This window comes from Parus major, chromosome 1 (assembly GCF_001522545.3).
Source record: "Parus major isolate Abel chromosome 1, Parus_major1.1, whole genome shotgun sequence".
Taxonomy (NCBI): domain Eukaryota; kingdom Metazoa; phylum Chordata; class Aves; order Passeriformes; family Paridae; genus Parus; species Parus major.
The window spans coordinates 55,357,831-55,385,065 of NC_031768.1; the positions used below are offsets into that span (position 1 = coordinate 55,357,831).

Sequence of the window (27,235 nt, forward strand, 5' to 3'; positions counted from 1 at the left end):
AAACAAAAAAAGAAAGCTGTAGTAGAAACACAACCAACAGCTCCAACAGCTTACTCTCCATTCTTGACTTGCATTAGTCTAGTTAAACCAAAACAAAACATCATGTTTGGCGCCTATCTGTTGTAAGTGTGTCAAATTCTGTATTGTAGATGCCCCAAAAGACTTCATTTGCAGATGCATCAGACATTATTACAAGGGGAATGTATGGGACTTAGGATGAATAAGCATTGATTGCTATAAGGAGAGAACTTTATGGTAATAGTGTGGTTGTTGGTTGCTTCAAATGCATTTATGATTTTACCAGCTACTCTCTTGCTGATATCTCTGAGCATCTTATTGCTTTTAAAAGAGTGATATTTATTCTGTAAACTCCAGGATGCTGTTCTAGGATGTAACGGATGGTGTGTAAGTAGAGCACAGTAGAGAGATACACAACTGTGAGAGAGAGAGAGAGATTTCTTGTCAATGATTTGAATTCATTGACACTTGTTATCCACATGTACAGATGTAACTTTTTCTATTTTGAATATACAAGGTGGAAAGTAAAGATCCTGCACCATGTTTGTATGGGTACATCCCCAGCTTTGGGGAAGACCATGATGACTTAATGTATGCCTTAAGAAATGGCAGTGGTTCAAAGATTTAAGCCCTTAATGCTGGAAACTATACATTTCTTCTCAGCGTTGCCTTAGGGAGCTAGGTGCTACAGAAGACAAATAATTGATTAAAACCTGGTTTTAAACTGTACCTGAATTATCTCCCACTCCCTGAAGGCTTGTTTGATGCAGAAAAGTGAGCTTCCCCTTCCCCTTCCCCTTCCCCTTCCCCTTCCCTCCTCCCTGCCTGCCTTCCTGCCCTCCCTCCCTTATTTCCTTCCTTCCATTTTTATAGCTCTTCTTTCATCACCAAACTTTTCTTTTTATCTTAGTAAAAAGAATGAATAATTTCTGCAGATATCTGTCACTTAATAATAATACAACTAAAACCCATTTTTATTATGAAGGCTGCCTTCTAACTATGAATAATTTTGAAGAAATAATGTTTTTCTAGATATGGAGATTTTTCTGTTGTTGAAATGGAACACTTTAATTTCAACAATTTCTGGGAAACTACAGATAAATGTAGTGGAAGTTATCCTCTGAATTCGAAAAAGGTTGAGTTCTGGGGCAGCAAAAGCAAGAAATAATGCAGCATAGAAGTGATTCTTCTAGAAGAGACAGGGAACATTATCATCACATAGCAGTGTATTAAAGGAGTTAGACATCTGAAAGATTTTTCTAACATTGTTTTATAAGTAATCTTGATAGGTTTTGTGCTTTGTTTTGGGTTTTTGTGGGTTTTTTTTTTTGGTTTGGCTTTTTTATTGGTTTTTTTTTTTTATCAGTATATTATAAAACCATAGATTAGATAGATATATAGTGTATTTTCCTTTAGTTTGTTATGGAATACAATTATACAGCTCTATATACGATTGTTTTCCTTAGTGATTTGTACTTGAACTGAATTGTTTTGTTACATTCCTAGATATGACACTGATCTTGCAGAGGAGTGTCAGTGAAGTTATCATCAGAGTTTTGTAAAGGTGGTTTGTGATTTGGGAGTTGTATAAAATATTCTCATTATTTTATTAGCATTTAAATGAATGAATGACAAACTTAGCTTCAGTTTATATCATGTGACAATTTGATAAATACTGTGAGCACACATATTTCAATATATGTCATGTGTTCTGGAGAAATTTCTGTCTTAGAAAATACAATGCAACTGGGTCATTAAAGCCTAAAATATGTTAGGCTTTTTTCTTTAGTTGCTAATGAAATATCTTGAAAGCTGCTGAACAGGACAGATGACTTTTAAAACTAATTGTAATTCACTGAAGGCACACTGTAATCTATAGCAAAGTGCACCTCTGCACTGTTCCTGTCCAGTTGTTGTCTCAAACAATTATCAGCAAGTTATTGTTCTGGTATGCGCCATGTCATGCTTCAAAGTGAGATGAAAAAAATAATGAGGGTGCATGAATGCTTGTTAAGTAGATACAGTTATGCTCAGTTATGCTCTCAACATTCTTCACTATGACTGTTGAGATTGAGGCAATGTACTCTAATGAGACCATGCAAACAAATGTGCTGATTGACAGCTCTTGCTTTAGCAATAAAATATGTTGGCTAAATTTGTACTTTGTTTCAGAGTAATCCTTGAAGTGCTTGTGCACATAAGGACTTTAACTTATGCTGTGGACCATTATTGTTTTTTTCTTTATTCAATTATGTAAATTCATTTCACTGCTTTTATTAGAAACTGTGTATGATATTTAGTGATGATTGCAAGGGAATCATGCATCATTTAGTAGTTATAACAAGGGAATACTGAGGGGGTTTATATTTACTTTTGCTGGGAAAAGAAGACATTACCTTTTCTAGAAGTTACTTTCAAAAATGACAGAGGACTTTGTTTCATAGATTTATTAGTTATATCAATGATATGCAGAAACACTGAACAGTTTTTCTACAAAATTATAATCAAAGACACGGTGGTAGATGAAAAAGAAAGGAGTATGAAGTGTGTGTCAGATTGAGCATATGGAAAGTAAATGATGCTAGACAGTAGATAAAATTTTAGTTTTTTTGAGAAGATGATGGTCTTTCTAAGCAAAACAAATATGATCAGTTTAACCTCTGGACTGCAGTAGGACTGCCCTTATACCAGTGTTAATGAAAAGTGGGATTAGCTGCAGACTCATAAAACAAGTAAGATTAAGAGGATGTGGGCAATATTGAAAAAGGGAGCATTGGATTTTATGAGACTATTAGTACAGTTTCTGAAGTTTTGGGAATAATCCTTTATTAAATACTCTTCAGAAGTTTTGGGAATAATAATTTATTAAATACTCTTCATGATTTGTTGCATATCTTCAGAAAAGATGGCAGAGTTTGGAAGCATTTTCAAATTCAAGGAGGCTAGGATGTTACAGAAGCTGGATGAGTAGAAAGATACATTTGAGAAAAAAGCCAAATACTTAAGTATGATTGGCGAATTTTACATTAGTTTTAGGCTCTGTTAATTCTGAAAGAGCTTGCTCTATTCAAATACATTTCAAGTAATCTCAGGATATTTATCTACATATAGGATCTACAAAATCAAAACCACAGGACTTCTTTTATACAAAAGCTTTAACTGTAACTTTACTTGTTTGTATTTAAACATAACTCTTCTCACATAGCAGAAAAAAATTAACACGTTCAATCCCTTGTTCACATTGCTAAATGCTATTATATTTGCTTGCCTGGTACTTACCAGGATGCTGTTGAGGCCTCAGCGTGTACCTGATGGTTACAGGGGTACCAGTACAGAGAGCAGGACTGGAGGATAGCCAGCAGTCTCTAAAAAGTTTGTTGCTGGCTTTGCGTGGTTGCCTTGCTGGCATTCCTCTGCTAATAGTGGATTATGGAGACCTGTAGTAGCTGACTGACTACTTAAAGGTGGCAGAGTATTGGTGGTGGTTGAGAATGGAAAGTATGAGTGCTGGTGTAGATATAGCATAAGAAATCAAAGAAACCTGAAATTAAACACCTGAGAAAGAATCAGTCTGCAATGAGCTCACACTTCTCCAGTCCATTGGGATGCATTTGATACTGTGTAAGAGCATGGCATAGTTTCCTTGCCTTCTCTTGTAGGCAGGGAATCAGAATTTAGTGGAGGTGCTAATGCCTGAAATTTAACAGTGTGAACACAAACTTTAGGTCAGCACTAGAATCTGTGATTTTTATTTCAGTTTATGTACATGTGGGTATTTATATATATATATTTTTATATATGTGTGTGTGTGTGTGTGTGTGTGTATTCGTTGTTTACAATAAAAGTAAATAAAGGTAAGGGAAGAAGAGCAGAACAAATCCTGGATTTCACAGAAATGTTTCCAGTAGGGAAGCATTGTCATTAATATGTTTACAAGTCATGCTTTGTAATGTGACTTTCAGTTCTACTGTCCCAGACTCAAGGCAGATTAAATCACAGATGCGTAGAAGCTGCTGTTATCATCAGGTGAAGAGATTAAATGGATTTGAAATATTTAATTAAAAAAAACCAAACATCATGCTGTAGTGCTAAGACATTTTCTTATTCTTTTAGAAGAGTGTTAGAAAGGGAAAAGAACTGTTCCAACCACAAGAAATAAGTAAAACTAGTCATGAATAAATTTAAACTGCAGATTGGTTCCAGACAAGTAGTTCAGAGAGATTCAGGCACACTTATCTTGAGAATGCTTCTTTAAGAAAAATACCTCAATATTTTGAACATAGACTTGACAAAATTATGAAAAATTTATCTGCTGTGCATTGTTTTAGGAGTGACCTGAACTTTGGACGATGAATTCTAATTTTACATTTATTAGATGACACAGTAGCTACTATTATTGTTGCAAAAATTTACAAATAAGGGATAGATTTGCATTCCTTTATCTTCTCTCTCCTGCTCCCATACACCACATAAGGTTAATGTTTTTAAGTAGCAGGTTTATGAGGGGTATGTGAGGAAGAGGGTGGGCTGCACTCTGCAGGATGGGAAATCCACAGTGATTTGTCTTTTTTTAGCCTTACCTCCCAGATTTTCCTGCTCCTAGGGATTGTAACAAGGGGTAACCAGTCTCACTCAGAAGGTTCAAACCCAGGCATCTGACTGGCAAGGCCATTGCTACTTTCAGGCTACTTTCAGCTAATACCATCATCCTGAAGGTCTAGTCACACTGGCTGGCTATATACCAGTATTTCATGTCTTATGTTGGTAGAAGTGTCCCATCCTCATCTCCAGACATGGTTCAGGTGCTTTGAGGTAATTTAGGGGCTAGTATGAGAGTGCTCTTTATTATCTCTGTCATCCTTGGTTTCCTCTGCCTTTGTAATTTGGCAGTCCACTGCTGACTGTGGCTTTTCATTCGGTTTCAGTGAGGATACACCAGCTCCTCCCTAGTAATCCTGGTTTGCTATTCTTGTCCATTTGCCCTTTCAGTTTGGAGTCCCATGTACTGCTGTTTCTTGTCACAAGTTAATGATCAGCCCTTTGTCAGGTTGGTACTGCCCCTGCCTTTGTGGTTTGTGAGACACTGACAGTGCTATGAGGTGACAGTGGTAGCCTAGTACGTTTTTTGTCCCTCTTATGTCAGATCATTCATTCCTGCCCTTGCACTACCCCATCTATTCTACTTCCATGTCGTGGGTTTGTTTTTTTTTTGTATAGTCACTCAAAGAATTAGATTGAAAGCCTGATCCAGTGTTTCCCTCCTGTAAATATCTTGAATTGTTTTAAGTTAATATCAGAGGTTAATAAAAGAATTAAAAATAACATCAGAACACATAGAGTACTCTTTATAAAACTGTTCAGCAAAAGTACTTACAGATGAATAACATATAATGCAATATGTGTTCTGCAATAAAATTACTTCAACATAATAACTAATAAATATTGTTGTTCTTGTGAATTGAGGTATTCAGGATAATAAATAAGGATATTTAGTAAAACTGATTTTGAGAGCTGGGTGCTGTTAAGACTATACAACACTATTGCATAGAAGTGAAATGAACCCCACAGTTTAAAGGAAGGAGATGAGATCTTGATGGAACAACTTTTCTGTCAGAAATGTATCTTCAACCTATGCATATTCAGATGGTACATGTTAACTTTAAATCTTACAATAACAAAGATCAAATCAATTAAGTAAAATGTCTCTCCTATCAGTTACAGTGTACTGTTTTGAGAAATGATCCTTATAAACAAATGTTTAATTGAAAATGTGTAATTTCTGTTTATAATTTTCATAATAGCAAATTTCATGAATTTGTTCTGTGCCATATTTCACTGGCAGGCAAATCCGGTGCTGCTACATGTGGGAGTCCAGTTCTCTTTCTTGTTTGATAGTATTTACTATCTGTGCAGAGAAGTGGTGCAACTGATAAAATAGATATAAAATATATAAAATATACAGATAAAAATAGGAAAATGGTGAACACCTTCTTTCAGACACATTGCAAGCTTCTGCTCAGCTGGGATCACAGGATTGTGCTCTTTGAGCAACAGAACATGTCAGTTCATTGATGCTGAAGGGAAGAGACCTAACTGGTGTCTTCTGCCCTGCATCTGGTTGCGTGGCCTGCCCCACTTTGGTGCTTGTTCAATTACGCCATAAGCTGATTAAACTTGCTACTTTGATAGCAAACTTTTTCCCCCCATGTTAATTTTTTGGTCATTTTTGTCAGTTGAAGTTTTTGAAGTACATTGATTATTATGTTGCCCTTTTCATAAATTCTAGGAATATGCAAGCAAGAGGAAAGCAGAGTGTGTAGGGGAAAGAATGGATTCCCATGTATTTCCAGAAAGTGCTCAGCTATGTGTTCAAAATGTGACTTTTGGAATCATAGGATAGTTGGGATTGGAAGGGACCTTTAAAGGCCATGTAGTCGAACTCATCTGCAATGGCATATTCATTGACATCAATGACATCAAATTGCTCAGAGCCACTTCCGGCCTGACTTCAAATGTTTCCAGGGATGAGGCATCCACCACTTCTCCAGGCAACCTGTTCCAGTATTTCCTCACCCTCATAGTAAAAAAATGCAACTATATATCTAATCTAAATCAACTCATTTTAGGCTAAAGCCTCCTGTCACAACAGACACTAAGTTTTATAAGCCCCCTTTAAATATTCAAAAGCTGCAAGGTCTCCCTGAAGGCTTCTCTTCTTCAAGATAAACAAACCCAGCTCTCTCAGCCCGTCTTTGTAAAAGTGCTGCAGCATTCTGATTGTTTTTGTGGCCTTCCTCTGGTCCTGTTCCAAGAGTTCCATGTCCTTCCTGTGCTGGGGACCCCAGAGCTCGATGCAGCACTCCAGGTGGGGTTTCACCAGAGCGGAGTAGAGGGGCAGAATTGCCTCCTTTGATCTCTTGGCCATGCTGCTTTTAATGCAGCCCAGGATGTGGATGGATTTATGGGCCACAAGTACACATTGCCAGAACATGTCCAGTCATTCCTCCACTAGCAACCCCAAGTCCTCCTCCAAAGGTGAAAAAACTTGAAATACTATATGTTCAAAGACTTCTAGTCTTTAAAAGTCAAGGGCTGGAAACATCTGTATTAAATTGAAAGTTAAGATTATGATGAGGCAATTTTGTCAGTGTAGTAAATTAAGATATAAAAATGAAAAATATACTTCTACTTATTCTTGTGAATAAATAATAAATAGCAATATTTTCAGAACTTGCACAGTAAGAAGAACTAAAATTAGCTTGTATGTTGGACTTTGGTCTAGAAATAAGCCAAGTCCAGCTTCTAGAAGCTATTTAGTGAAATTTAAATAGTTTTGATATCAAACAAAGTAATGAATTCTTCATTAAAAGATTAAAAAAAAATTAACTGGTAAACTCACCTAAAAAAAACCCCATAGCATAGTTAAAGAAATACAGGGACTGCAGCATATTAAACATATTTAACAAATGCTACATAAAATCTATAAGCAACAGAAGCCACCTTTTTGAATGTCTCTTTTTCATGCAGGTTTCACTTAGGAGTATATGCTTTTATTTTAATTCTGAGGACTTCAGTAGGTTTCTGATTGTAACTGCTTTGTGATTTAGAACTAAGGTGTTAAAATTTTCATACTATTGAATTTTAAGCATGGATAAAAATGTAATAAAAATGCTATACAAAAGTGTGATTTAGAGTTTCGTATCTACCTTCCAGAGGAAAAGTAAAAAAAGAAAGAGCAACGCACCTTTTTTCCTGCTGCCAATTGCTGAAGCTCTGAATTTTTTCTGTTTGACCAATAATGAACTTACCTCCAAGCTGGGCTTTGGGGGAACACCACATTAGAGCAAGAAACATGACTTCCGTGGTCATCAGAGTGAGTTTTAGAATAGGTCAGTAAAGTGGACAGTAACAGATTGCTAAGACCAGCTGGTATTCACCCTGGACTTCTAAGGGAACTGAAGGATGAAAAAGCTGAGCTATGAGCTGTGCTGTGTAAACTATAACTTGGACTTATGCCAACATCAGAGGAAAGGAAGCAAGGTGACAAATGTGACGACAGTTTTAAAAAAGGCTTAAATACAATTGCCAAAGTTGGTACCAGGGGTGGACATATTGTAGATTATCAATGATAAATGGCAGAATTAGGTAACAATTTAATAAATTACTGATATACTGGTAAAATAGGGTTTTTGGAACTGTTAGGAAAGGAAAACAAAATAATAAGTAAAAGTGTCATTGTAAAAGTTGAAGCTTTGCCCACATCCTGCATACTCTTTGTGGTTTCCTTTCTTCTTACTAATTAAAAGTATAGTAGAGGTATAGCAAAACTGATCAAGATTATAAAAATGAAGTCTTTCTTTGTACAATGCATAATTAAGAGTTGGGACTCCATGCTGAAGGACTTTAAAATTTATTGGTTTTAAAAAGCAATGACACAAATGTGTGGAAGAACAATCTGTTAAGGATTATTAAATAAAAAAAAATTGCTCTGGATTTCGACAACGTCTGAAAGGCAACTATTGAACACCAAATAGTGGAGGGGAACACTTGCTGTTCCAATTTTCTATCAGTAATGCTATGGTCTTCCTTGAATCAACTGTGCTCCCTTTGGGTGGGTACAGATGCACTCAGATCTGTTATTCAGCTTCTGATGCCTTTGACAAGTGATGGATCAGCTTTGTAAGGCCCAGAAAGCTAAATCTTGATGGTAGGAATATATCTTAGAATGGGGAGATATGAAAACAATAGAATTATGTGTCTATTGGCACTAGACTCTTCTGCTGGGAACAGCAGAATGTTTTGCTTTTCCCTGTCCAGCAGACTCCATTGTAACAGAAAGCTCATTTCAGCCTCCCATTTTATCTTTCCCCTAAGACAAGAATTAATGAAGTTTCAGATATTTCCAAGAGTTGAATCAGCCTTGGTTAAAACTTTCAGTTCTAGTGGGGAGCCCAGGAGGTGTTCAGATTGTAGCTAAGAGAATGACTATTCTGATTTTGTATGCCATATTTCTATGAGCATTTTAGTTACTTCTTAGGAAATAATACTTCAGGGTTGTTTTTTTCCTTTCCCTTCAGAATTTTGTCAGTTACTGTTAAAAATGTGAGAGTTTAATATTCTTGGTTTAGAGTGAACTATCATTTAAAACAGAACTTTAAGTGATGAGCAGTCCCTGATGCTAACAATTGTGTTGATACAACCTTAGGTTGCTTAGTTTGGAAAGCAGAATATTTATCAGCTTCCTGTTCTTTCACTGTTCAGGCATTCTTCCTACTTCTGTGGGCTATGCCTGGTAACTTTATTTTATCCTTGTTTTCATAAAAAAAAGAGGTGTTTCAATGCTATTGTAAAACGACTTAGATCTAGTTCACAATTTCTTTTGTATTTTAAAGTAGATTGTGCTGGTGAACAAATCAATATGAGATATGCAAGTGGAGCTGATGGCACTGTGTAGTGTCATGGTCCAGGTAATTAATAGGCTTGGTGGTGGCCTTTTTAAATTTTTTTTAATTTTTAATTTTTTTTTGAGACTAAAGGTTTCTTTTGTTTTGTTGCATGTCATATTATAGGACAGTAGCATGCAGCTGTTAAAACAATCCAAGTCTTCAAAAATTTCTGTCCTGTCAGTTAAAAGACAAATATTCCTTGTCTGGCCTTTGATTGCAATACTGGCATGGCCACACCTGGAATACTGTGTCCAGCTCGAGGCTCCCCAGTGAAAGAGAGACATGGATGTACTGGGAAAAAGTCCAACTAAGGGTCATGAAGATGGTGAAGGGACTGAAGCCTCCCTCCTGTGTGGAAAGGCTGAGAAAGCCGTGGATGTTTAACATGGAGAAGGAGAGGCTCAGGAGGATCTTGCCAGCTCACATAAACACCGGAAAGGGAGAGTGCAAGGAGAATTGAGACAGACACTTCTCAGTAGTGCCCAGTGATAAGAAAAGAGACAGTGGCCACGAACTGAAACACAGGTGGTGCCTCCTGAAGATCACAAGCCACTTTTTTATTACTTTGAGGGAGACTGAGCACTGGCACCAAGTGCCCATGGTGGGTTTGGACTCTCTCTCCAGCCTTGGGGATGTTCAGAAGCCACCTGACTGTATAGTCCTGGGCATCTTGTTAAGGGGATTGGACCAAATGACCTCCAGAGTTCACTTCCAACCTCAATAGTGATTGATACCAAGGTACTTCACATTTTAGCTTTGAATAACTAAGAAGTTCTACAGGATTTGTTATTTAGCTAGAACCTAATTTTCTATTAAAGATCTGCTCCTTTGATTTCAGGTAACTTTTACGAGCTGAAGACTGCAGGTTTTCCAATTGAATACCCCGCTACATGGGACACAAGTTATCATTTACTTTTAAGAATTAGAGTTCTATACAGATGAAGTAGGCATCTACTTCCATAATGACGCTCCGTATGGGTACATTCCTTGAGTCCATGACCCCAGGTCATGTTCTTTCATTTTCCATTTTTCAGTGAAGAGAGGACACAAGATGACTTGTCTTAGCTAAGAGGCTAGGAAAAGTGTAAGGTCATGTGTAATTTTCTGTACGCTTTGTTACTTAGTGACAAAATAACTCTATTTAGTGACGAAATAACTCCACTGAGTGTTCTATGTAATGTAGTTTTCAAGTTTCATCTGAAATAGGAATTCAGACTTTTAAAAAGAAATGTTCATATCTAAATGTTCAAATATATTCCTTTTGAAGCTTGTATTTCAAAGGTATTCTTTGTTTTTTTCCACTAGGATGATATATTTTAGAAGTTGTTTTTTTCTTTAGCATACAGATGCACAGACATGATTTTTCTTACAAAGATTGTGGGTAGCAGATTATATCAAGACCTTTGTCAGAAATAGAAATGTGTATTGCAATTCATGAATGTAGATTATTTCAGTGGCACCTAGCAAGAATGTAATAGTTTCAGAGTTTTACAGAGGAGCTCCATAGGATCCAGTCCACAGTTTTATGAAGTGCTGTTCCGCAGGCTTCCAACTGTAGTTTGTAAAACAGACCTATCGCCACTCTTTTCAGGACCCTAATTTCAGTCAGGTCATTGCCACAGATGGAAGTAGTTGACTACGTTTGAATGTGTATGTGGATCTTAATTTGAAGGAGACAATAAAAGCAATCTGTCTAGGATCTAAAACTCCTTTGAGGTATTTGTGTGTGTGTATGTTGGCAACCACATCTGTTAATTTTAGTCTTGTTAATAAGGATGTGGGGTGTGAAGATAAGAGGAAATGCAAAGGGTGGGAGGTGCAATCTGTGTGTTTCAAAGTGCTCTAGCACTTTGTTTCTCGCCTGAGAGGGCAGAGCAGGAGCATCCAATGAGGTACTACTGACAAAATATAGCTCAGATGCTAGGGCCATGTGTGTGTCCCACAGTGGGATAGATTTAGTGTATGGACAGAACTTTAAAGGGTGTGTGGTTTTCTCTTGTATAAAAGCTATAAAAAAATGTAATTTTGAAAAAGTTAATGCTTTAGTAAGATCAAACTTCTGGAGCTGTGAGAACTGTCTGTGTATGTTGTGATCCCCTGGTTTCTTCTCTAATTAGCATGGTAACATCTCACATCTATTTTCCTCAAATAGTCACATCCTTTCTGCAGCAGCTGCCCACTCCCAGTAGGCTGTTTTCTTTCTTTCCACTGTAAGCAGATGTTCCCATTTACTTTCTTTTGTATATTTTCCCCTCTATTCCAGTGCTCTCCACAAATGAACATTTAACTGCTTATTTTCTTTTATTTCCTTTTAGTCTTGATTCTTACTTCACCTGTTCAGATATTTCTAATAATTTTCCTCTGCTGGGATTTTTTCCCCCCTTTTTTCTTGTTGGAAATAGAGAATAGTTATGTTTCTTGGGATTTTGGGGGTGCTTTTTTTTTGCCACCTGTCATGGTTTAGGAGTGGCACTCCCTCATTTAGTGGCCCCCTCCCACCTTCAGTGGGAGATAAAAAAGGCAGAGATCACGGACTGAGATAAAAGCAATTTATTGGAAACAGCAATGAGATAAGAACAGTAACAGCAACAATATTAATAACAAAATTTAACAAAAAGAGAGTGATTTTCAGGTAATTTCTCACTGACAGGAACTAGGAACAAAATGGTGGACAGACCATCTGGTCAGGACCAGTGTTACCCCACCACTCCATTTGTCACTTGGTTCCCTGGAAAAGGAATGGCTTTTCCTTCCCCCTCTTTTCCAGGAAGCAAGAGAGAGACCCATTTCCCTCCTCCCATGCCATGAGGTGAGATGGGATTGAGTAGCACAGTGTCTTGGCCATGGCCACACGGCTCCACAGGACCTGTGCCCTTTTCTGAAACCAGGACAGTAACAAAGGAGGTAAAAATTTCTAGAGGCAGTAGAAGGTATCAGAGTTTTCAGTGGGAAGTGCAACATTTCAAACCAGCTAGAAAGGTAATACATGTCCTCTGCTTCTTATTGCTGCCAACTACCTAAGGACGTGACCTGAATTCTGCTGAAGAAGTGTCATGTAAGTTTGCAGTAATTTAGTTTGTTGCATAGTTGTAGAACTCTACATACAATTCCTGCATAAGTTTCCTAGAGTAGATACGTTCTATGCTTATATGTTTTTCCTTAGTGTTGCAATGCCTTAAATAGTGCTGTAGCCATGTGCATATCCTCCTCCTGGGTGAAAATTCCTGAGGCTATTAGCCAGTTCATTTGTAGCATTGTTTCTTGATTTGGAAGCAGGGAATTAAGTAGAGTGTGTTTAACTGTAAACCTTTTTGCATGTTTGTGTATCTGTATTATCTTGACTATAAGACTCGTAATGAATAAATTCTGCTTCCTGGTGCTGGAAGATGCAAACTTTTATTTTTTTTAATTTCTGCCCCTATTAGTGTCCAGTTTGAGGCAGTCAGGGCACATTTAAGCTAATTGGTAAATTTAGATAATTTACCTTTTTTTATTGTGAACTACAAAGGAAATTATGTTGTTTCATTTAAAGTTCCATGTTTCTTTGCGAAGTTCCAAGGTACCCATAAAGCATTGTACTGTTTTCATTAAGGCGTTAAAATTGCTTGGAACCTGTGCAGGTGTTCTAGGAGAATCTGCAATTCTAGCGTTGATATGACTTTGAGACAACACAAAAGTAATGTTTTTAAGAGTTACTGTTTTCAGTGTGTTGTTGAAGAATTTAAGAAATTTGAGAGGTCTGTTAAAGTGTATAACTGCAGGCAAAAACAATCATGTGATTTGGGGACCAGCAGCCTCTTCACACCCCCTTCTGGGTTCAGTAAAGGCTCTTCTTCAAGCATAATCAGAAAAAGTGAACCTTTAGTGGTAATCTTCTTTTTATCCAGTAGCTTTAATGTCATTCTATTCCTTTGGAACTTTGGCTATAGAGTTCTCACATTGGTGGTGAAAACCTACTTTTGCTTTCACATGTGTAGTAAGCAGGGTGTGTTGTTTTTCCTGGTTCTGGAGAGTGTTAACCATTCTGTTAAATCTGTCCTAAAAGAAATTCAAGGCCAAGTGCATTTTGTGGGTAGACTGGGAACAGACAAAAGAGTAGTATTGTGGCTTTGTAACGTATTTTCCAGGACCCAGACAGAAGGTTATCAGTCCTTCTTCTAAGGATTGCTTTATGTCTTAGCATAGTGATTTCATTTTTGCAGAATACAGGTTCTTTTCTGCATTGTGGCGTCTTCTCAGGAGCATTGTGGTGCTTAGGAGGTGTAGCGTTTCAAAAGTGATTCAGGAGATGATTCAAATATGTGTCTCCACCTACTCGGAAGGGACTTGAATCTGTCTCCTTCAATTCCTGTGGGAGGTCTTGAATTGCTGATCTCTTTGGTTGTATCCTAGACAAAAAAGCTCAAAGAGTTCATTTAGTCTGTGTCCCAATCCTTGGCAAAAAGTATCGTGCTTTGAAAAACATTTTTAAGAGTGATGTAGCTCTTAAATAGCTTCCTTAACGTTTTCAGAATTAATTTCAGTTTAGGGAAATCATCTTGATAATTCATGCTTATGTCTAGTTTTGTCAAGGACCATCACTGTGCTAGAAGTTTTAATCCTATATTGCCTTGACAGGACTTCTCATCTATTCCTATCTCCTTTGGAAGTCAGTAGCACATTATATTATTGTAACATATTTTCTACTCTCAAATATTTAAAGCGTGTATAACTTAATTTGGAACAATCATACTGTAAAAGCTTGGAAACTAATTTCATTTGTAAAATAGTATACAGAATTAGATAAACAGTAGCGATGTATTTGGTAAATAAAATCTGACAGTGAAGATTTGTGCTTGGGGGTGGAAGAAGGAAAAGTCAAAAAGGAAAGATTATTTTGTATTACATATTATTGTAAAATAATACAATACCAGATCATATTTAAAAAATATTTGTGTGGTTTTCGCTTTTTAGTTTGTTTGTGTAATAATTCCTGCTTATATTTACGAAGCCCATGTTGTTATTTTAAGTGAAATTCTTATGACAATGTGTGACTAATGAAATAATTCAGCTTACAGAATGTATTTGGGAGATCCTCTTTCTATGAATTATTTTCTATTTATATGAATTATTAAAAGAAAAATAACCCAAAATCTCCAGCAATGTTAATATATGTTTATACAATAATTTTGTGGTATTTTGTAATAATGTGATTACATAATATATTAAAAAATACATCTTTTTGAGGGGAGAAGGAAAATAGATCTATGTATATACCTATATTCTGTATAGGTATATAACAACTCATCTATATTATAAGGTAATGTTAATTTTTTAATAAGCCAGTGATCTTTGATAATTTTGGTACATATAGTTAGACAAAAATAGATAGATGTCTCAGTGTTAAGACATAGTGCCATGTTTTTAAAGATTTGTTATTGTTAAAATCCAACTCATAATCCTAGCCTGGCCAGGGTAACTGGAGCATTTTGCATGATATTTTAAATATGACTGAATTTGTACAATTAACATTAGCATGTTTATTTAGGTTCTATATATTAAAAAACAAAAAAAATCTAGAAGGCTAACAAGCTGACATACTTGACTGAACAGCAAACGTTTCGGAAACCTCTCAATTTTTTGTCTGTGTGTTTTATGATCATTTCTCTGTGAATTGGCTATGCTTGTTACCAAATCTGCTTTCTGAATTCGTGAATGTTTCCTCTAAATATTAAGAATTAACCGTGATTGTATTTGTGTTTACTTTGGCAGTGAAAAGAGAGGAGGAGGATTTTGAGGAAAAGAAATCCATTAAGAAACGAATCAAAGAATTAAAAGTTTTGGATCCTAAGATTGCACAGAACCTGTGTAAGTAGATTCTGTTGGGTTTTTTCCCTTCAGAGGAATGTATAAATGTTCCATAAAAATGCCTTTCTCTCTTGTGATTGCCTGGGAGCCACTTCTTGTTTAAAATGTGCTTAAATAGGTGCATATTGTTTTTAAGCCCAAATGCGTGAGTTGACGCTACTGAAACACGTAAAAAGACCCCAAAAGCAGTTAAAGATTATTCCTTATTCAAGACTTTGTATACTGAAGTGCAAGCATACAGCTATGTATCTAATCCATCTGTATTTTCAATACATCAAGGAATACTGGATGCCCCCCTTTCCCCTGCATGTCCCCACCCCTTATCAACAAAAGGATGGAAATGTCTGCAGCATGTCTGCCTGTCTCATGAACTTTATAGAAACTAGGCAATACTTGGTATTATGGAATAATATGCATACAAAGAAAATAAAGTTTTGATGGAGAGGAGTTCTAGGAAGAATAAGTTCCTAAATGTCAGCAGAGATTAAATAAGAAATGTATTATGGTGACTAAATAAAGAGTGCTTTTAAGAACATTTTGTTTTCTGCTTCTGTGGTTTTTGTTTGTCATGTGCCTCTTTAAGAGAAAGCTCTGACAAGACTATTGAAAAAATTATAATTGACACCTCAGCACAAAATACTGTAATAGCAGTGATTCTACTGCAGAGTAGACTTGTCTCTGACTGCTTATAGAAGTCTTATGTGATGCTGGATGTTGTATAAAACAAATTGATATGGAGAAGGCTGGAATTGAAAGAGAACAGTAATTTAAAATATATTAAAAATAGTTATCTCTTACCTATATTTCTTGGCACAGTGTCTGATAATCTGGAGATGCTATGACCTGTTTCGCTGCTGTTTTTAAAGTAAGGGCAAGATAGTTGTTGTCTTGCTTTCTTCATTATTTGTGGAATCTTTGTTTCAGCAATTTTCCTTGGATCTTTCCGAGTGCCTTATGAAGAAATCAAAATGATGATATTGGAAGTAGATGAAACACACCTCTCAGAGTCCATGATTCAGGTAACAAAAATGACACTTAAGATCCCAGTATTTCAAGAGAAGCTTCTCAGTAAATAGAAACTCATAGAAACTTCTTAATGTAAACTTGGCTATTAATGAATAGCAAGAATTTTTTTTTTCCTGTGGATGTTAGATTTTTTTTTAACTCGCAATGCTAACATTTTTATGCAAGCAGCTTGTGCTGTTTCTGGGTGGGATTGAGTTAACTTCCTTCACAATGGCTGGTATGGGGTTATGTTTGGATTTGTGCTTGGACTTGATGCATGGACTTGATAAAACAGAGATATTTTTGTTATTGCTGAGCAGGGCTTGCACAGAGCCCTTTTCTGCAGTTCGTACTGCCACCCTGGCAAGGGGGCTGGGTGTGTTTGTGAGGTTGGGAAGGGACACAGCCAGGACAGGTGACCCAAACTGACCAAAAGGATATTCTAGACCATATGGAATCATGCTAAATATGTAAAGTGCGGGGAAGAAGGAAGAGAGATGGAGTGGAGGTGTTTTGTCTTTTCAAGTCACCATTACACAAGGTGGGGCCCTGCTCTCCTGAAGATGCAGAAAACACCTCCCAACCCAAGGGAACCACTGAATGATTTCCTTGCTTTGCTTTGCTTTGCTTTGCTTTGCTTTCATTTTTATCTCATCCTGTAAGTTTTCTGGCTTTTACCCTTCCCTTCTCTTCCTGATCCCACTGCGGGGAGAGCGAGTGAGTGGCTGCTTGGGGTTTGGTTGCTGGGTGGGATTAAACTATGACAGCACTGAATTTATATTTTCAATTTGCTGCATTGTCCATGTCTAAATTGACACTTTTTCTTGAGTATATATGATGTTTTGTTTCTTCCCTGCTTACCAATTTTTTCTTTATTTTGTTTTTAGCTCTGTGTTATCTGCACAAATCTCTGTTTTGCTTGTTTGGTTTGGGGTTTTTTTGTTAGAGCTGTAGCAATACAATATCTTGCCCTAGGGCATTTACATCATTCTCTACTTCTCTTCCATGGACCTTATTTAGGTAGTATCTTCACTTTCAATTTTTTTTTTAAAGCACAAAGTCAGTGTGACTCTATGTGGAACCAAAAGAAACTGGAAGTTCTATATACAGTGATATTTAAAGGTTGAAAGGCTGAAGAAGTTAAGGAAATACACAAAAATGAATCATTTTAGAACCATGGGAAAAATAATTTTTAAGAGGTGTCTTGAAGTAATTTGAGCCAAGGCCCTGCTCAAAGCCAGGTCAACTAGAGCAGTTTGATCAGGGCCTTTTCCATCAAATTTTTTGTATCTCCACAGCTGGAGACCCCATAGGCTTTCTGGACACCTTTTCCAGTGTCAAACACTTGTAGTAGAAAATGTTTCTTTGTTTATCTAACTGGGATGTTTATTGTGATAACTTTTGACCTTGGTATTCCATTGCACAACTCCAAGAAGAGCTTAACTACACCTTCTTTGTACCATCTAGTTGGGTATCTGCACACATTAAAGGCCCATGAGGCTTGCTTTCCTAGAGTTCAACAGAGTGACTTTTCTGTCTCTCCTTTCCTGTCATGTGCCATATTCTTGCGTCATCTTGATGGGCATCAATAAATTTGAAAAGATCTGTCTTAAGAAAAATTTCTGTGGTTTGGACAGGACTCTGGCATACTGTGATGAACTCCAAATTATTTCTATTATGGCTCATAAATGTCAAAACATAATATGTCAATAATTGATAATTACTGTCTACTAGTAATGTGGTATAATTTTTAGATAGCTAATCTCTTCAGCATTCTTAGAAATGTGTTACAGACATGGGTACCAATCCCTACTGAAATATGAAAGTTGAATGTGGATTTTTTTTTTTTAGAAACATTTCCTTTTTGCAGGAATGTTGATTAGTTAAGACAAATACAGGTATCAGGATCATAAAATTAGTTGTTACTTTAAGGCTTACTGAAATTCAGATGTAGCTTGTACTACAACACATAGGAACTTGTGTTCAGATGTAAAAACAAGACAAATCTGTATTTGTATGGTTTTCCTGCAAAATGAATTTCCACCATATTGGAATGTCAAAATAGCATCCTACTGAGCAGGTTGTGCAGTGCTCAGCATGCCCTTTTTCTTCCTGCATGCAGTTTTGCCCTCACTTCTTCTGACTTGGAATTCAAAGATATTTAATCTCTCTTCAGCTATTGTGACTTCACTTTCCCTTCTTCATTGAAGAGTGAGATGTTTCTCTTAAGTATTTGAAGGAGCAAGCAGTCATCTCCAGTGACAGTATATATCATTAGTCATTGTATAATTCTGATTCTTTTTTTCAATGATGCAGTTAATATTGGCACTGAAACTATTACTTTAAGGTTATTAGGATGAACATAATTTATACTTCTAAATTTTTTTTTTAGTCTAATTTTCACTTAGATCACTTTTTCAAGGTTTTCTTCATGCTCAAGAGCAGCATGATGTGTATCTTTATTTTATTTTTTTGGTGTAATAGTAGAAATTCTGTATGGTAGCATGAAAAATTGAGAGATGGTATATGCTCTGCTGTTATGTTCAGTTTAAACTCTGTCTCAGTCCGTGCTTGCTCTGAGAGTCTCTCATGCTATTTGATTTTAGCACTGTTCTTCAACAGTTAATCTTTAGCTTGTTAGAAAATTAGGTCCTCAACAATTAAATAAAGCAACCTGTATAAAAAAATACTATATATCAAAAATATATAAACCTGTCATTTTGATAATTTCTGTGTATGTAATTTAAAGAAGACAAACTTATTTTTGCATTTAGAGTCTGGGACAAAAATCATCAAGCCATTAATGGGTAGTAAATGAATAGCATACTTCTATATGAAGATGCAGTAATCTGAGAAAAATTATTTTCATGGGTAATTTTTTTGCTTTTGTATCATTATTTTTAATTTCTTCTGTGGACTATTATTTTCATTATAATTGAATATGCCCTGGGATAAAGATTGCCTAATTTTATAGTATATTTGGAACATCTAACACACCTTAACCCCACTGGAGCTTTGCAGTAGGCATGGCTAACAATATAATAGGATATAACCTTTTTTATACTCTGCTGATAATCTTGTGGCTTTATTAATTGGTATTAACAGTAAAGTATGTTGAAAGTCAGTGTATTCAGTAACCTTTCTATGTAGCTGGCATCAAAATTGAATCCAAAGCGGTTTTGACAGTGGTTGAGCCCTTTTGCATTTGCTTTTGGAGGGGAGTGATCAATTTTATTTAAGAAAAGGGTAAGAGAAGATGAAGAGCCAAAAGTGAGAAATTATATCCTGCAAGAGTACAGTGATATTAGCAGCTGCTGTGATTGTGTGAAAGTCAATGGAATGGAATACAAGTCATCATGCGCACAATATCCTGTATGATCACAGTCATATAAATCACTCAAGAGTATAGACTGCATTTTTTTTCCAAGTGATTAATCACTTGAAAACCTAAATCAGGTGGAAAATTCAGTGGAACTTAAGCTTCAAATTTATTTTGCAAGTTTGGATGCAATAATATTTATCAAATGGTTTCATTCAAGTTGCTTGTTTCTGGGTAAAGCAACAAATAACTTTGAAAAAGGGACTGAGTTTAAACTTGAAAAAAGACTTAAGACACTCATCTTTCTTTGAAAGTGGTAGAACAATGATTCATTTCTTCAAAAAGTTGGTATCCACCTTCATATGTACTTAGGTTGCTAAATAACTTTAAGTATCCAGCTGTATGTCTCTATTTCTACCTTCAAAATCCTTTTCAAGTACGCATTATGACCATGCTATGAAAATGTGTTCCGTGTATTTCGTCATTCTGAGAAGAGAGAAAGCATACATAGATTTGCAACCATAAAGCTAATTTTCTTCATTCCTATAAGTTACCTTAGACAATATAGTACTTCTCCTTTTGAGGAATTTCTTGCTTTCAGCATGTTTCTTTGTTTAGCTGTAACTGTTGTACTCAGTGAGTCTTAATATCACTCTTTCTGAAGTTGGAAATTTGTTCTTAATCCAGCTCCTGTTACATGTACGAAATAAAATGTATTTTCCCTCCATCAGTCTGCATCCCCCTTCCTCCACCCCAGTTCAGTTAAAAATTAAATCTAGTGTTTAAAAATGTAAAAAACCCAAAAGTCTTGTTGTAATCCAAAAACTTATTGACTAATTATTGAAATGTTTCCTGTGACTTAGTCAAAATTCTTTCTTCTCTTTTATCCTGGTTTGATATTCAAAATGTGTTTCTTCTGTAGCTGTTTAAAAGCTTTATCTGAATACCATAAAAGCTGCTTTGATATCAGGTGCTCCTTCAGTTTTTGTAGCTTTTTTTTTTTTTTTTATATTCTGATGCTCAATATTGAAAATATTCATCTAACACTTGACTGTTTTTGTTTTTTAAAGTTTTGTGGGCAGTTTTTCTTCATATGAAAACTATTTCTGTATCAAATAATAACATTTTAATTTCAGTAAAGATTAAGGAATTGTATTATATTTAGAGCTGTTTATGGGAATGTTGGATATAAAAAAAGAAAATAGGTGTTATGAATTTCTAATTTAGAATGTACCTTTTTACACTTTGTATCCTTTCATTTTTGCTTAGTGTTACTGATTTAGTGCCAGACATTTTCATCCATAATTAATAAATGTCGTCTTTTTTACAGAAATATTTTCCAAATGTTATAGTGGTAAGGATATGTATGACTGCTGTTCCACTAAAAATCATTTTGACCATTTCCAAACCAAGCTCCTAAAATTTAAGTTTATTGTTTTAAGCATCATTGTTCATGCATTTTTAATAGTTTTTTCTTTTCTTACCAAAATCGTTAGTCAAGCATGGACATTCTGTTGAATCAGTCTACTGATTTAGGGATATTTTTCAGCTACTACTTAAAACAGCAAAATTTGTTCTTCTTAAACTAAAGAAGTACATTAAGCAAAGCATAGGTATGACTTTTTATCTGTCTGGCCCCAGGGAGGTAATTTTTATATCTTAACTCGCTGAATTTTCTGTAAAAGAAGGAATTAGGATTTTTAGTGGGTACAATTAGGCTTTTTTCAAGACTTTCAAATGAAGATTCTGTTCACTAACTGAAACAAATTCTTTTTTGCTCATTGTATATCACCAAAGCTATTTACTTGAAAGGTAATAAAACAAATGTTGGCAACCAAAATGTCTGCGTTTTCCATCAAGTAATGGGGAACTTCTGGAGTTGGTCTTCTTGTTTCTTTCTTGAAATGTGGTAATAGGTAGTGGGGTGGCTGTATTTCCTGGACTGGCTTCAGTGTTAAAAGGATTAATCTTCAGTTCAGTGCAGGAGAGTGATCTTACCAGTAAACCAGGGATTGTTTTAAGAAAGGAAAATTTCTCTCATGATTTTCTTAATGTAACAGAAGCTTAACCAATGTAACCAGAAACATAATGTGAGAAAGACAGGTGGTAGGGAATCTTGACTATTGCCTAGTAGTTGTAGCAGTCATCTTAGGATGGGATAGAACTGAGCTACAGACTCAAATTATGTACCAAAATTAAGTGTTTGAGAAGCTTTCTATTTCCAGAACATCTGAAAAGCCATTTTTAGCCAGCCTAGCAGAAGCTCATTAGAGTGGGGTTCAGGCGCCCAAATATGAGTGTCTTTATGTAGATAATATGTATCTAACTGTTCAGGAAACTAGGGAGTCAGAGGATTCTTCAGATGAAAAGATGAAGGTGAAATTCCTTCCTTTGCCTGTGTTCACAAGACTTTCACCTATATGTATCCAACCTCCCAGTATGGTCTTCTGAATTCAGCTGAAGCCGAATCTCACCTCTGTTATACTACTTCTAGCAAGTTTTCAGGCTCAGTAGTAGTGTAAGTAAGTAAGTGTAATGGGTTTAAACTTTTGTTCTGAAGTGCTAGAAAATTAATTATTCTTTTTCAAAATACTTTTAATCTAGCATTAGTAATTCTTGCCATCCTTTGGATGGTAATGTTATACTTGAAGTTCTTGTTCTGTTTGTTTCTAAGTGTTCTGTTTGCATAGTGCCTATCAAGCATATTCTTTCTTTAAAAACAGTTAAAAAAGAACACTATGGAAGTGTGTAGGATCAGTGTCAGGTGCTGGCAGTATTGCATCACTTATCTTTTACACTCTCAGTTACTCTAATTTGTGTGTTGCTATGTACATTCTGCTCTCTTCAGGGAAGAATATTGTCTTTGGAGTGTATGGTAATAATGCATATGTAAACCTGTTTGTTTACAATAATAGAAGCAACATCGAATCTGAGATTTTTAAGCCTATTTTTTTTTTCTTTATAGAATTTAATAAAACATCTCCCTGAACAAGAACAATTGAATGCATTGTCCAAGTTCAAGAACGAGTATAACAATTTGTCTGAGCCGGAACAGTTTGGAGTTGTGGTGAGTTCTGTTTTATTATCATTGGGTTTTTTTGTCCTTTCTTGAAATACAGTTTTAATATAATATTTTAGAAAAAAAAATGACAACTGCTTCTTCCGAAAAGTGAGGGTGTTCCAGACCAGGAGAAGAGTACAAGTGCTGCCTTTCAACTGGACTTTTTGTTGGATATATCCATGGATGTGGAAGGCCTGATTATTGAAATATTGCTGCTGGAATGATTTTGGATTATCTTTATTTAAAAAAGTAATTTACTTTTGCCAAAAAAACCCAAACCCATAACCATAAAAACTTTGGTATTTTCTGTAGCAAAGTTTCACTGGGAGATACAGAGCTATTTTTGAATTTCCATAGCTAAAATAGTTTGGCCTTACTTTTGTTTATATTAATAAATCTTAACTTTTTCACTGAAATTTTCTACACTTGTGTTTTTCTTTCTAATCTCCTTGTAAATGAGAAGAAAATAATGTCATAGCAATCATGTTAATCTATTCTGCCTTCTACTGCCTGTGTTTTATATCATGCTCTGTCAAGAGTAAACCTAGTCACTTTTTCCCTTCCCCCTGGAAAGATATGTTTGTAATATCTTCCAGGTTAAATTCACAAAGGAAGACTGGAAGTGAAAAAACAAAAATGCTAGTTTAGTGCTGGCAGTTGATGTTTTTTGTGGAAATAAAGTTTGCATCTAATTTCTGTATAGCTTATAATTCATAGTTGTTAATTTCTTTATCCAGACCAACTCAGAGTAGTGCTATGTAGTTTCATTGTGCATAAATCTATACAAGTCTTTGATTTTTCTTGTCCAGTCCTGGAGTTTTAACCTACGGTGGTTATTGCTAAGATTATCTTATCTCAGGGAATTTCCCATGAGGGAATAATACTTATTCAGTTAGATGGAACTGTCAGTTGATGAGCTAGACCAGTAACAGTGTAGTTAGAGTTTTGTTGTGTCTGGCCCAACTTTTATGATAAATTTGTCTTAAAAAGTTGAGTCAATGTGATAACTCAGAAAAATAAAATAAATGGTCAAAATGATCTTATAGCTCAAAAATTTGTGGAGCTTCTTTTCTGAAGGAACAACCAGTTTCCCACTGAAAAGTGCAAGTCCATGTTTTTCCTGGTTTTTCATGCAAAACATTAAAAAACAAAGTCCAAACCCCATCATTAAGCACAGTTTTTGTCGTGTCACACCTTCTATGCATGTAGTAGAGCGGATTTCAGAGAACAATGTACAATGTTTATTACATTAAATATTTTTCGTTTCTGTTCCAATGGGGGAAAATTTGAATAAGTCACTTTTTTACTCTTTGAATGTGGAATCCTATCCATTTACTTTTTAATCAAAGTTCTTCAAGCTCCATCTGTCTCTCTTGTATATTTTCTTTTATTGTTGGCCAGGATACAGGCTTAGAAATTCTTTTCATTTCTTAGGAAGCCCCTGTTGATCCTGATCTGAATCTTCACATTATTGCTGGTTTTTTTGGTTTTATTTTTCCTTGAAAATGTTGGCTTATGCCTCATTTTTTGCTGTCTGTTTTAAATGCGGAGAATCAAACAAATACAAAATACAAGACTTGAAGTATTTTACATGAGTAATGTTTTATAGTTATGTTTTTTCAGAGAATTAGGAGATGCCATGTTAGTTTGTTCTGAAGTTGTGATTAAAGGAACAATTAAACTATTTGACCCTGAAGGAAGAAGTTAAATAGTGAATAAATGCCTAATTACTACTTGTGTAATATTTTTTTTTTTAATCATGGAAACCCATTATCTTTCAGGCTTTGAATTGAAAGTCAAGATTTGATACTCTGAAAGAAATAGCAAGACACTTAGCAAAATATTGACTTGCTGTGACTGTTACAGTATTGTATGTTTCAAGCAAAGTTAATTAACTGAAGTTGTTGGCTTAAAGGCCTTGAGGGCATGACTCTAAACAGTTCAGGTTCCTCTTATGAGTGTGTGGCTTGTGGTTTTCTGGGTTTTGTTTGGGTTTTTGTCTTATGGTTGTGAGGATTTGTTTTCTTTATTGACCCTATGAATTGCTTTTGTGGTTTCTGCCTGCTCTCTTTAAAGTTATTTATCATTTTTATATTTTCTGTTCATTCAGCAGTAAGTATAAAATAAATCCTTTATAGTCCTTATCTTCTCTTCCAGACTTTGGGTTTTCTTTAGATAAACTACTTTATTTTCTGCTAGATTCTTTCTTTCATTTACTCCAGGCCGATGTCTCAGAGCACAGATATTATCACCTATTACTGTGGAGCTTTGTTTTTGTTTTAGGGTTCTGGGTTTTGTTTTTTTTTAAAGGGGGGGGGATGACAGGGAGGGGCTTGCTGAGATTGATTAACTATTTCATGAAAATTACATAAATTCTGTTCATCTTATTAAAAATTTAGTTTACTATTGTTACCTTAACTTGATATATTGAATGTTGTATTTCCTTGCTCAAATTCATGATGAAGTATGCTTGTACTTGACAAAATATAAGTTCTCAGTTGTGTTTTGTTTTACCATAGTTCTTGTTTTGTACTTACTGCAAGAAACTTCTTCCAAAACTTTTTTAAAACTTCCTTAATCTTCATATTATTTTCTTTGTGGTTTCATTGATTACCATGTAATCACAGAATCCTCTCAGTTGGAGGAGATCCACAAGGATTATTGAGTCCAACTCTTAAGGGAATAGCCTATATAGGGATCAAACCCACAACCTTGTTTTTATTAGCACCATGCTGAATCTTCTATAAAACTTGATAATGATAAAGATTATTTTTGTGCAATATGGAACCCACTGGAGATGAATGGAGTTTCATCTAGATGTTCATCTTGGTAACTGTTGAGAGAAGGTTGTTCTTTGGTGGTTTGTACATTTTTTACCTGGTTCTTTCTTCAGTGGTTAGTATAAATTTTAAGTTGCATTAGGACTTTTAGCAGTGTTGATTTGTTTTGCAGGAAGTTCTTTCCTACTAAGAAAGAAGTATTGTTTTAGAGAATATTTTTTCCTAATTTTTGGTGTACTGTCTGTCGTCATATCAAAGAAATGTTTAAGGAGTAGCTCATTTAGTAATGTTAATCTTATTTGTTTTCAGTGAAGTTGATGTAATAGCTACTAGGTAGATGTATTGATCATGACTGACACTTTGAGTGCAGTAATCTGTTTACTGGATTTTTCCTGAACTATTACCATACCACTGGTCAATATATTATTCATAAGGAAGTTGGGTACAAGCTTCTTCCAGCTATTTGAAACTTGAATGTTCTGAATTCTCATAGAATTCCATTCTATGATTTGATATACCCTTGTTTGTTTACAGTGCCTGTAATTCTTTGTGGTGTAACATAGTCCTAGACCATATTAAATTTATTATATGATTTGGTATCCATAAATGCAATTCCATTTAAGAAATCACAGTTTAGATGCTCTGTATCAGGCATCTGACATTTCAAGGCATTTTTTGGAGGCAGAGAGGTGCATGGCAATGATTGGTCCCGTATCTGATGGTTCCAGATCTTTGCTGCACACCCTCCACCCCAGTGTCCTGTAAGTGTAGTTCCCCAGCTTTGCAGCACCACACATTTTCCTGTCCTCCCTCTCTTGCCCACACAGCAATGCTAAGGCTTCAGGCCTATTACTCGTGCCAACATAATTTAACTGTTTGTTGCACTAGGAACCATTCCAAAGGCTCTGAATTGATAATGCTGCGTGAATAGAGTTGAATCCAGTAGTGAATTCCAGCATGAGACAACTGGAACATGTTGCCCAGAGAATGTGAATGCCCCATCCCTGAAAATTTTAAAAGCTAGGTTGAATGAGGTTCAGAGCAACCTGGTCTAGTGGAAGGTGTCCCTACCCATGGCAGGGGAGTAGAAACTAGATGATCTGTAAAATTCCTTCCAACACAAAAGATTCTGTTTTTATGTAGCCTCATCAGTGCCTGTAATCCTTAATAGTATAAAATGGTCCTGGTCCATATTAAATTTATTATATGGCTTGAAATCCGTAAATGCAATTCCATTTAAGAAATCAAAGTTTTTATTTATTTTTTTTATTTTTTTATTTTTTTTACACTTCTAATGTAAAAAGTTTCTAATGCTTGACAGGATGCTGTTAGTAGACATTTGACCTCAGGTGTAGGCAAGCATACTAGCATTGTTACATATTGAGAATACTATCTCAAGGGCCATATGTGATAGCTCCTGCTGTCTTTCTTTTCTTGTAATCTGAGACATTCAGAAAGATGTTCCCATATTGTCTAGTGGTAAAAAAAAAAAAAAGGAAACTGATTTTTCCTTGATCACTTGTATTTGCTCAAAGATAAAATTGAGGGAATTACAAAATATTGTTTCAGAAATAATTAATGTTCAGACCTTGTGAAATTCACTGACAGCTAACCCAAATAGAATTTGGCAAGCAATCCTCATGTGGCTTCACAGCTTGTTCACTGATGGATGTGTTTTTAATGAGTTCGTACCAAAGGAAAAGATTTCACTAGAGTAAATTGAAGATTAGAGTGAGGCCTGATGAAGGCTAGTTTGTCT

General features: G+C 35.5%; 1 protein-coding gene across 4 annotated transcripts in view; it reads left to right on the top strand.

Moving 5' to 3' along the window:
* Positions 1-27,235, top strand: part of DIAPH3 (diaphanous related formin 3) — a 202,269-nt gene that overhangs the window by 70,102 nt on the left and 104,932 nt on the right. For all 4 annotated transcript variants that reach the window (XM_015632106.3, XM_015632078.2, XM_015632087.2 and 1 more), the window contains 3 exons: positions 15,216-15,311; positions 16,236-16,330; positions 22,601-22,702. In XM_015632106.3, coding sequence (XP_015487592.1) covers positions 15,216-15,311; positions 16,236-16,330; positions 22,601-22,702 — 293 coding nt within the window. The remainder of the gene's footprint in view (positions 1-15,215; positions 15,312-16,235; positions 16,331-22,600; positions 22,703-27,235) is intronic.